Source organism: Barbatula barbatula (genome assembly GCF_947034865.1).
Source record: "Barbatula barbatula genome assembly, chromosome: 8".
In the NCBI taxonomy this organism is placed as follows: domain Eukaryota; kingdom Metazoa; phylum Chordata; class Actinopteri; order Cypriniformes; family Nemacheilidae; genus Barbatula; species Barbatula barbatula.
In genome coordinates this window covers 20,113,235-20,125,902 of record NC_136771.1, presented here as the reverse complement: position 1 = coordinate 20,125,902, position 12,668 = coordinate 20,113,235, and the positions used below count along the sequence as shown (strand labels likewise).

Here is a 12,668-nt window from a genome sequence, read left to right as displayed (position 1 = left end):
GAAAAAGTTACGTTTAATATGAACTTTCAAGTTCAATTTGCAACCTGTCTAATAATGCCAATTATCAGTATATTTATGTAAGCGTATTTAACTTCAACTTCATATCATACCAGTCAATTTTAAAACAGTAAATTATACAAAAAAAAACATATTGTAATGGCTGAAACATTGCTGATATATTTTTTACAGTGAATTCAACTCAGTTTTTGTATGGATCACAAGCTACAACCTTTAAATGCAAAATTCTCCATCATCATACTGTAGCCAGGAGAGAATGACGTTACTCATAAACCACCATTTCCCCGCTCTGCACATACACCCTCCCCTTCACAATTTTATTCCCACTCTCTCTCCATCCCCCCTCTTGATTCCGCGAGTGTGTGGGTCAAAGCTGCAGAGAGCTTGGCTTTATGTGTGTGTGTGCATGTACAACACACATAAAGGATTAGCGCTTGCACGTCTGTGTGTAAAAGAGAGAGAGAGTGAGGGAGAGAGAGAGGAGGAGGATTTTATATGAAACACTGGTTGGTTCAGCATCCTAGAGGATACCGTTGAACAGAGCTGCCGTTCCCTCAAGAGCTACTCGACATTCCCAACATCCACATCATCACCATCTTCTATTTTTCTGGACTTGTATTGTTTCTTGCATCATTTTATCTCTTATTTTTGGGAACAGGAAGTACTCTTTTTTTTCTGGTTTTCTGTCACTATCAGAAATTATTTTCTTCACTCTTTTCTGGAATTTCTCATCACCTTAAGAAAACTGTAATGTGTTAAAAAGAAACAACAAGAGCTTTTTCTAGCGCAAATCTATTTTCTTTTCACTTTCTATACGCATGACATATTTCTAGACGTTTTTTATTTATCCTGTGGAGGATTTGATTTTCCTTCCTTGGCTAGTGAAGGTCATGTTATGGTCTCCGCGACTTCCCCTATCGAACTTACACGTGAAGCTCACAGCTAAGGGACTATTCCGCAATCTCCAGCTGCTGCCAGGATGCAAGAAATCCACAGTGGTGTTCCATGCAGGTTTGAGAATCTCCCTCTCTCAGTCTGCGCCTCCATCTCTCTCACCATACGCCCCTTCCCCCTCCTGTATTTCTCCTTTTAACACCCTTCTTTCCATAGTTACCGTTGTTTCATTCATTTGACGGCCGTGTGGCAGCCTTTACCATTGTGTTTTATACAGAGGATTCTTACAAAGAAGTGTGTGTGTGTAGTGATGTGAAAGCTCGCGTGATCTATAGTGGAGTGATACCCGTGCCAGAGGGCACCATGTGCAAAGCTACAAATAGAAACCGCCTGCTGTTTTTCAGTGTGTGTGTTTGTTTATAAACAAATTGCATTCTGTATTCTCAAATTTATACATGACACGTTTGTTCAGATTTATAGTATACAGCGATAAATTATACAATGATTTTTATTCTGACAATACATAAAACAGATAGAGATAGATGGGATAGAGCGTGTTGTGCAAAGAGCTTAAATTACTGATTGACATTTTTTGTAGACTAGTAACATAAATTCTCTCCACCCTAACATGAAATCACCATTGCCCTCTTTCCATCTGCCTCAAATGAAAATTTAGGTTAGGGTTCATGCAAGGATGATGTTTCTCTCTCTCTCTCTCTCTCTCACTCTCTCTCTCTCTCTCTCTCTCTTCTCTCTCTCTCTCTCTCTCTGCATTTGTGATTTTTATTTTTTAAATGCTGTGTTTCTCTCATATATTTTTGAACAGAAGATGTTTTGTCTGTTGAGTCTCGCATTATAAACATCTAGTGAAACCACCGTGTCAGTAGCATGTTTCAATAATTTAAAGTTAAAATTATGAAAATAATATAACATGAATATAAAAGTCAGAAAATAATACTATGATGCTCATTTTAGGGCCATTTCATTTATTCACATTTTCATCTCAATACCGTAAACCCTTTTCTGTTCTTTTCCCAGTTCCCAAACCTGTTCTGTTGATTTTAATAAAACATAATTGTAGTACAGTAATGTGAATCTATTAGTGAGTTTCCGCTGAAGTTAAATTATAACTTTCATGACAATAATGTCACTTTTCTTATTTTTCTCCGTTTAATTATGGGCATAATATGTGTGGAACATGTTATTTGTTATTTGATTTTTGCATGTGAGACACAAGTGAATCACACACTGTAAAACAAATTTGACACGCATTTGTTACATTGAGAGTCTATTTCCATCCAAACTGACACAAATTTATTTTGTGGTTCGTTCAATTATAATAAATAATATATATTCAGTTATATTAAATGTGACCACACAAAGCCCATTTATTTATTAGAATACTTGACAGAATATTTTTACCTGTATTAATTAGATTGAAATAACACGAGCCAACAAACATTGAGGTGTAGAAACACCATGTAAAGTACGTCTTAAGATGATTGGTATACGGTTTTGGTCAACAATCTAATGCAAGACACAGTGGAAAATTCCAGAATATTTATTGAACACACACATTGAGAGTGCGGCATCTCCTCATGGTTGTCTCCATAGAAACTAGCATGCTGGTTCATGCAGCGCTGTTATAAGCAGAGCTGATATATGTGACCTAAACAGCCGGTCTGTGCGTGTATGTGCTACAGTGTCAGGAAAGAGAACAGTTCGTACCCGCTGAATGCTTTTCATCACATTGCACATTATTTGCTTCCAAGATGACATTCAAATGAATCTTAAACTAAGGACCCAGCCTCCTTATACAGGCCAAAAGCTCTATAAACTGATATTAGGGGTGTGTGCAAAGTACACAGGGACAGACAGTGTACTCAAAGTAGGCCAGCAGAACTCAGACAACATTTTTTATCTATTTATTTATTTATTTATCTGGCTTTAATAACATTCTCCGGGCTTGTAGTTTTCCTCCCTTATCGTGAGATTAAATCTAAACTGCCTCTGGCCTCATTCCCAGAATTCCAATCCAGAGTATTAAACTGAACCCACCTTCTTTTTCTGTATGTGTGTGTTTTTGTGCGTGTATTCTCGTGTTCTTGATTTTGCTGTCCCAATCGTATGGGGAAGTTGCATGACTGTAGTTTATAAAAATGTACAGTAAGGCAGAAATCTGAGGGAATTTGCTCAAGTAGAGTTAAGTGTTCTGTAGGTCAGTGAAATGAAAGAATAGGCAAAAGCTTCTGTAAAATTCCTACTAAGACCCCTTTAGTCAGAGGAAATGACAAATCCTTAAGTCAGCTTAAGCATTTTTAGGAATACATTGAGTCTAGCTAGTGTGAAGATGCCTTTTCACAGCACTCGACAAATGACGGCCGATAGACCAGAACTCTTTATTTCCTATGGAGAGTCGCGTGGGGTGACGACCGTCTTTTAATGCAAAATTTTTCAGGTACGATCTGAGATTCGGATGCGTGAAAAAATTTAACATGAGCAACTAGACCGACTACCACTCGCCGACCGGGAAGAGATGTATTTCCGTATTTCTAGTATCCGCCAAGAACACCCTAGCAACTGCATCGCAACACCCTGGTGATCACTCATTCTGATGCCATAGTGGCAGATTTTTTTATATTTACATTATCAGTCAGCCACAATTTAAGGACTGTTGAAGAATAGGTCTTTAGGTTGGTCAGGATATTCAACGACAAGCAATTCCAAACTATATTTGTGTTTGGGTGTGAGTGAGTGAGTATAATCACAATTATCCTCTTGACTTTGTGTTGACTTCCCAGTGAGTCATACCCCTTTATCCTTGATCTTACCTTTACATACACTACAGTATATTATTCACACTATTCAAATGGTTTTAATGGAAATAATGATTAATGTGGTGTGTTATTCTACCACAGGCCCTGGAGGTCGCTCTCTCTGTTCACCAGACTGGCCACCCGTCTGTCTTTCCAGACATGTTCTGATAGGTAACATCGGAAATCTGTTTTGCCTCTTTTCGCTGAGTATCGCTAAATGGTATTGTTTAAACTCTAAACCCATGCAGTGCAATACTGGCCTTTCAATATAAAGATCAATATTCCAGATCACAGCATTAAGTATACTTATGCTCAAACATCAAATTTACAGCTGTATTCAGACATGACTAAATGAAAATCTCATCTCCATATCTTCTTCTACAGTATTTTATTCATATTTATTATGAGGGACATTTTCGTCTTTAAAACGTGGGTGCTGTTTGTTCTTTGTGTTTTTAAACTGAACCTTTTTTCTAAAAGTCACAGAGTCTGTGATGTGTTAGAATGAGTCCGTGGCTCTGCTGTGGTCTTATTGAGATAATTCTCTCCATTAAGCAAAACCCTACAGTGTTTAACTCAGGCTTTCCTTCAGAACGGGTGCATAATTTCCTCATCTGCCCTCCAGCAATTATATGGAAGTGGAAGCCGTTTCGGCGAGAGGCGGTGTGTGACCGTGTGTGATGTTTAATCTTGCAGTGTAATGAAAAGAGGATTGTTTCTAGAAAAAACAGCATCAAAGGAACACCACTATGTCTGTTAGCATAACCATGAACATATCCGGTCCGGGTGTGGACATGCTTGATGGAGCACCAGTGTGTGGAAACCTGTGGTTGTGTGTGGTAGGTAGTTATGGTCTGTCTCCAGTGGTGTGTTTGGGAGACGGCAATCACAGTGTGTCTCCTGTCACAGTAGTCTGACATAAACACTTATTAAGAGGCCTAGACTACATAATAATTACAAGCTTTTTCCCGTTCACGCAAACATACACACAGTAATTGTAAATGTGTGTGCACCAGCCCCTAAATAGGAGCAGTGCCATTTTTGAATGTCTAAAAACATCATCAAACATAAAATATTGTTGTTTTATTATAAAACAACACTTACTAAACACACTAATACACATGAGATCATCTAGATTCAATTTATGGATCACTTTTTATATAAGAAATGTTTCATCTTATACATTTAAATCATGATGAAAATGCCTCATCTAGTGATGGAGTATCTCAGGTCAGCAGTGATGTGATTGGAGTTGATGACACAGTCCTTCTGGGCAGCGGATAGAGCAGCAGTGGTCATGTGACCACCGGCAAGGACACGGTTCAGCAGGGTGCCACAAGTTATCACTGCCAGAGGACATAGCTGAAAAAGACACGCACTCTTGTATTATTACACCATATATTTAAGACATACCATTTCAGCTCATCACATCACTCGTGTCCTTTGTCCTCCTCTCTAAACGGGCAGCCAGAAAAGATGAGGCAGCCATCTCACTATTTCAAGCCTGTGTTTAAATAATGTAACAGAGGCATTCGTCACTGGTGGTCTCTGTAGTATTCATCACTGCATATTTGGGTTTGGCTTGAAATTATATGAAGTATGTATTGTATATATAAGTGTGGTCTGTTGTTTTGCCATAGATCAATATTTGTTTTTGTGTCTTTAATGGATTGCAATTGAAACAAAGGGGAAAAATAGAGTAATTTCAATAATTCCACATGTTTCCAGAGTGCTCAGTTTCGTTGATGGACACAGCAGGAAAGATCAAAGACTAATATCATGGATGTAGTGTGTGTGCGCATGTGTGCGTTCATGTAAAATCCCCACAGGGTTGATGTAGTATTGTTACATCTAACTACAAACAGTCTCCTTTCATTAAAAAAACATAATTTTTAGGCGATTTGTGGAGACGTGTTTAAATTTCCAAAACGCACATGATAGCTCCAGAGGCTATGTGAGTTTTAAAACCGTGTTTGAGAGCCAATTGAATGCAGTAGTTTGTGTAAATATGTATCTGCCAGCAGGGGGCACTATAGGGACTATTGAATAAGTGTTCTTGTGATCTTTTGACAGTTTGCTTTGAAATCATTGCAGGTTGCTTAGGAAACAAATATTACATTTATTTGATAAATGCACACAGACTTAAATATTTCCCTGATTTCTGTTAAGTTGGATAAATGTACAGTATTCAGCCAATAAGGCAAAAATCATAGACACATACTGTATAGTGATATTTTGTTTTTCTAATATTGTAAAGAAAATTTGGGTGGGTACATTGATTTCAATAGGCAGTATGGATTGAAACAATGCTTACATATCCCATACAATACAAGTATTTTCTGTAGAAAAGATTGTAGAATGGGAAACCTCACTTTGACTGCACTTAGCTTGTAGATGATGGGGCCAAATGCACTCTCAGTACACACACACTCTCTCTCTCCATTGCTCTTTCTAATGCACTCATAATGTGCACTCTAGACCTCAGCGCATTATCATTAAGCTTCCAGCCCAGCATGCACTGGGGATTTTTTTGGATCAAACTCAAGAGACATTGATGAGGGCGTGTGTTGTTTGTGTTGTTTTAGGCATTTGTTGTATGGCTTACAGTATGTTAGGCATGTACATTTCTTTCAAATGATGTCACAAATGTATCGTTATATTATGCTACTGTGTGGGTGTGCTTTCTCATGAAGGAATATTTTTGGCATTTGCTGTCATTAGTTGAAGTGAGATATATGATGCTGGACCGTGAAGTCATGCTTAACGTCATGACCACGCTCAACACCTGCTCTCTTACAGTGGACAAGACCTCCAAAACGCCAAAAGCTGCAGGGACAACGGCCGGCAGGATACTACAGCACAGCCCAGCTGTGGGAAACATGCAGACTGAGGAAGAAGAAGAGAAAGATCTTCGGATTCAAAATGAGAAAAAGAGCCAATGTATCCTGCAGCTCCGCAAACTCATCGCTAATGGCAATCGACGCCTGGAGGCTCTCGCGCTGGTTGTTCAGCATGTGTTCAGAGAGGTAAGGGAATTGCATTATTAAGTGTTTTATTTAATAACTACACATTATGTATATTTTTATATCTAATTGGATTTTCATTCGGTGAGATTTAGTAAAAATTCTATGTTGTTTTAGAAAAAACTAAAAGATGATCATACTTTTAATGTCAAGTTTCCCACCACTTGCTATTAAACTCACACCTGTTAACTAAGTCTAGGTACAAATACATTTATTTTTATCAATCGTTTTATTAAGCATGATTAATCAAATCTCTAACCTTATCACACATATCGTCGCTGTCTTTCTGAACCTTTCTGTATCTCCAAATTTGCTCTTTTTAGAAGATGGAAAAACACTGATCTTTTTTAATGATTGCATACTGTGTTGACAAAGTTAACAATCATTTTATTTTTTTTGGTTAGATATTTGCCAATGACTAATAATAGTGATTTATGCCAAAAAATCATGAAAAACGCAGATACAAGGTGTCAGAAGGACAGCTGCGATATCTTAGATGATATTTAATCGAATTTGTATAATAATCACAATTATTTTATATATCTTCAAAAGTTATTAATACTAGTCACATTATAATTTCAGTTTTTTAAACAATCATTTAAACTGGAATTGCAAATTTGTAAAATAATGTTAAAATGGCTTGCCATAGTGGGTGATTATCTATTTAGTCTACAAAGCGGAATAAACACTTGTTAGATAGTGGTACCATTAGGATAACATTTCCAGGTGTGTGCACATGTGTGTTGAAACTGCAAATGAGAAAGCGAGGAAGTTGGATGGCATTCACTTTAGATGTCATGCAGGATTTGGGTTAGTCAGTTAGCCAAGCTTGACGTGAGCCCAAAATGTGTTCTTATCAGTATCTGTGTGCATCCACCGAAAACAGTACCCCCCATCCTTTCATTCAATCGTTTGCTTCCCAACCTTGTGTTACTCAGTCCTATTTCCCTAGACGTTGTACCATTCCTTATTTACTTTCTGCCCTCAGACACGGTTCTGAGTTATGACTTCAGTGTGGCTCTGATATGTGACTGGAACCAGCATAGTTAAGGCTATAAGTCGAAGATGAAATAGTCAGTGTTGGATCAATGAGTCTCTTTGACTAAATGTCAGAGGCATCAAATGCTAAGTGTGTCAGTAAAAGCTCTTTATTATGCGATTGGCCGTATCCTGGAAATTCATTCCAATTTCGTTTTCTTTCAGTTTGCAAATATTTGCAGATTAAAGAAGCTTTCAATCATCAGTTGAAACTAAGCATTGAAGCTTTTTATATTGCTCTGATTGACTCAATATATGTTAACGCACACTGCACTGCCATAGTGAGAGTACTTTGTTGAAATGGATAAACAATTTTCTAATTATTTTCTCTAAAATGACCATAACAGGGTTGAGCAAGCATGCTTGTTATTATTTAAATGTTCAGACTCTAGAAGCCATCTTGCTAAACCAGTAAAAGGGACTAATGATTCATCATCATTATCAAATTCTTGACTCAATGAACACAAACAGGTGTTCGAAAGCTTTCGTGAAGATCTTTTCGGGGAGCAGCTCTTATATGTCACACGATTTTGAAAAGAGTTAAGGCGGTGCATAGCTTATTGCTCAATCCTTGAGCTACAGGTTTGGTGTGCGCTAGCATGAGGTCCTGATCTTTTTTATTTAATTCATATTGCATCAATTTGGACCAATCTGAAACCCTTGTGGTCCACTACAAAATGGCTCATGAACTTACATAGCACACCGTGAGAGTGCCGATTTACGAGCGTACGGTTTGTCTGATTTGGGGCGTTTAGTAACACCCTTCCATTTTTCATTTTGGTTGATCTGACACTGAGAAGGTACGATAGCAAACCCGCCCTCACGTAGCCCGCGGTTGCTGGTAGTAAAATCATCCAGAACTATAATACAGTACAGTACAGTACAGTACAGTACAAGGCTTTATTAGGTGGCATATGACATCCATCTATCTCCGATTATGTGTGATTATCTGAGAAAGGTGTGAACTGTCTGCTCGTTCTTTCATGAATGGAGGGATTTTTGTGCTTGATTTTAAAAGTTAAGCAAGCCAAAAATGTCAGAGGAATACCTGAGGAAGTTTGGGACTTTGAGAGGAAAGCTCTGTTTTGTGAGCTGCCACGTATTTAAACAAATTTATACAAAGCAAACGTACCTACAGTGCATACAGTCCACATTTCCTAGAGCATTTTTTTTATAATTTAAGAATAATTGTAAATGTCATGTTGCAAAATAAAGAAGAAATATTTAGGCTCCTGAGTTTGTTTGAGGTTACCTGTAGTAATGAAATGTAAGCAAATTCGTGGCAAACCACAAGGGTTGACTTTTTGACCCCACTCTGTATACAAATATTGACATATACAGAAGTGTTAATTTGCGCAGAAGTAATCCAGCTCTTTATTATTAATAACAATAACCATCCGAGGTAGATTCAAAGGTGAAAAGAAGGTGTTATACCAGAATTTATTGCAGTTGGGTGTGGTCTTTAGTAAAAGGTGGTTGGAGGGGAGTGGTTGGAAAATAACACGACATACTGACATCAGCCCAAAGTAAAGGAAGAGCTAGAGGTAGAGCAAGGTCTTACATCTTAACAAAAGCCTGTGAAAACAAACTTTTTCAGTTTGAACTCATATTAGGAAAGTAAACAGGGTCTTTTCGATTTCAAGTTGACTTAAAGGTGCTTGATCCCATCTCTAGGTAAACACTTACAGGCACGTTAGTGTTGTGTTAATGGCTTTCTTTCCTTCTTTCTTGATTTCCATGTTCATTTTTCCTATTTAATCCGACCCATTCCATGCATTCCTGTGCATTCCAATGCAAATGTGTTATCTTATCTCCTTATCTCTCTCACTAATAGTGCATTTTTCCACCATCAGTCCTTCTTATCCAAACAAGTTGAGAAAACGCTTCATGAGACTATGACTTAGTCTAGTCACAGTTCATATACTGTCCCGAAGACCCACAAATCATGATTTCACTTTGGGGAAAGTTGACAGTTTTGCTTTCGTGTCACCCGCCGTGATTGATAGTCAGCACATAGGAGGTGAGATGTTTTTGTGAGCTGTGTGGAATGCACCAACTGCTACTCAAAGGCGGAGCCTATGCAGAAGGGGTGTGGTCTGATTTCCCACCTCACAGCTGTTTTGCTGATCACAGTAGAGCAGTGTTTCTCCTTACCCGCCCATTCTTAACACTTTACCATATTTCATAGAGTATAGTTACATACAGTTTTTTAAGTTTTATAAATACTCTATTTCTCTCTTAGAGCCCAGTTCTTTCAACAAAGTTAAAACAACTAACATACTTAAGCATTTGGCAAGCTGCGTGTGCTTTATCTGCCATGAACTTTACAACTTTATGATTAAAAATGGGTATGTTTTTTTTAGCTCATCATGCTGCATTCCCTTTAAACTTTTGATAAGGTTCATCTTCTTAAATTTTTTACTGCGTATTTTTTAGCATTTACAAGTAAACTAAAGCAGATCTTATCGTCTCACAATGTTTAACACTCACTTCACTGTTTCATAGAACAGTATCAGAAATACCGCAGTTTACATCAATATATATCAAACTTTAGCAGTGTAGCGTCAATACATTTTCCATCATCTTTCCATTTTCTTCATTACGACTTTTCACCCCCCCTTCTCTTAGAAGGATTACGGGGGCAGGCGGGTAATAGGGAGGAGACAGTTTCTAATGCAGCATGCTTGGAGACTGATGTCTACACACCAGTTCTTAGAATAGAGAATGAAAAGAGGGTAGCGTAAGATTGATTGGTTGTATGACTTGATTGGGAGAGGGGAGCGTGAGAGTCGAAGATGGGCTCCTCTGGGAGCAAGCCTGGTCTGAAGAAATTCCCTGCCTCCAAGAAAAATGAAAAGGTGCAGTTTGGTTCTTTTTCTTTTTTGAACCTTCTTTTTTTTGAGAGTGGTTCATTTGAACCAAGTGTTGATAGCTGCTTTACTGGTCTGTTCTCAGTTTTGATTCTTGACTTCCTGTTGGCATAAACAGACCTATTGTTAGACCTACAGTGATTCATTTTGAGAAATGTGGGATTGTGGTTGCCGTGAATTCTTGTAAACTGTGACATCACACGACCCGTGTGTTTGCAGCATGTTGTCGCTTTTGGTGGATCTCTTTTAACATCATTTTGTACGAATAAACAGTTCTGTATGCTCTTTATTTATGGTTTACACTCTGGAATTCCTACAAATTTTGTGTTCCTCATTCCTGTAGTGTACAGCTATGCATTTGCCTTGTCCCCTGAGGTATTGCGAGACTGTAGTTGATGTTTTTGCGTGTGTGTGTTTATGTGTGTATGTGTGTGTAGGCCAGTCGGAGTTAGTTTGATTGGTTCAGAGTTTAAAACATCCGTCCTGTTATCTGAGGCCATGAACTTTAAACTCGCCCTGTATGTGTGTGTAATTGTAACCATAACAAGGTGCTTGACAGCAGAAATGTGTTCATCTTGTGTTATACGATCTCTGATGTTCTTTGTGACAGAACGTGATAATCTCTTCCAGACCCCATGAGCTTTAGAGGTTGCTGTTAACTATTGCTTAATCTCACTTAAACACACACACCTCCCATCTTCCTTGAACATTCAAACCCTTGATGATACAGAGTGATAAGAAACCGAATGAAATGGTCCATTTCCAAAGACAAAAACAACAGATTCTGCCAATACAGACAGTGTCTAGATGCGAACCGCGTAATACATGACATCATTTCAAATTCTTAAGAAATACAGTTTGTTTTATGCATGGTTACAGCCAAAGGTAAGTGTCTAGTCAGTGTGTGAAATGAGTCATAATGATAACTTTCTCCAGGTTTTATTTTGAAAAACGTTCTTCTGTGGTTTCTTACAGCGTGAGGTGGCAATCAAACAGAAGGAAGAACTTTCCGTCCAGCTCAACAACCTGCGAGACCAACTTGGTAAGCCACGCATGACCAGTCAAAGTACAAAACGCAGATGTCAGAAACGATATGTACACAGAATTTTGGCTTTCATCTTGGTTAGGTTGGCCATCATTTAGCAGGTGCTTTCATCCAAAGAGATTTAAGAACACTAATTGTGGGGCTAATCTGTCTGTAGAAACTCGCTCAAGGGCACAATCTTGATAAAGAGTCGGGCGGACATCTTGTATTGGGGTCACACCTATTTGGAATTGCAACCATTGTTTTACCAGATTCTTTCTCGCAGAGAATTTACTTATTAGTGGTGCTTGCCGTGACAAGCATCACTGCTATTGCTTGGGGTTAAGGATTAAAACAACCCCAAAACCCTTTAGTAACTTGTGCTATTGATGTGAATGATCATCATTGATGTGAATGACCTCAAATGTGGTTAGTTTTTTTTTAAAGAGGGACCTACCTTTTATGGAGACTGTAGTGTGGCATCTTTGGACTTAAAGTGATAGTTGAACCCAAAATAAAAATTCTGTCATCATTTGTTCAACCTCTTGTCACTCAAAACCTTGTGTATGACTCTTTCGTCTGTGGAACACAAAATATATTTTGAGGAACATTTTAATGGTTTTGTGTCTGTTAAACGGACGTCAGTGGGGCCCAATGTTGTTCTGTAACCACATTCTTCATAATATCTTCCTTTTTTGTTCTGAAAAAGAAATGGAGTCTTTCAGGTTTGGAATGATATGGGGCCCAGTTTGCTTTCCTGTAGCTCAGTGGCGCTAGCAACGCCGAGGTCATAGGTTCGATCCTAGTGATTGCACATACATAGAAACAACTGTATAATATAATCCAGTGTAAGTAGCTTTGGATAAAAGTGTCTGCCAAATGTAAACGATTAAATATCCCTTTACCCATATACATTTATTCATTTAGCAGATACTTTTATCCATAGTAACTTACAAATGAGGGAACATTCCGCATGTTAAGAGCC

At 38.2% G+C, this 12,668-nt stretch overlaps 1 protein-coding gene across 3 annotated transcripts in view; it reads left to right on the top strand.

Annotated features, from left to right (window-relative positions):
• The window catches only part of mtus1b (microtubule associated tumor suppressor 1b), a 32,863-nt gene that overhangs the window by 15,911 nt on the left and 4,284 nt on the right, over positions 1-12,668 (top strand). For all 3 annotated transcript variants that reach the window (XM_079462989.1, XM_079462991.1, XM_079462990.1), the window contains exons 7-8: positions 6,528-6,754; positions 11,635-11,701. In XM_079462989.1, coding sequence (XP_079319115.1) covers positions 6,528-6,754; positions 11,635-11,701 — 294 coding nt within the window. The remainder of the gene's footprint in view (positions 1-6,527; positions 6,755-11,634; positions 11,702-12,668) is intronic.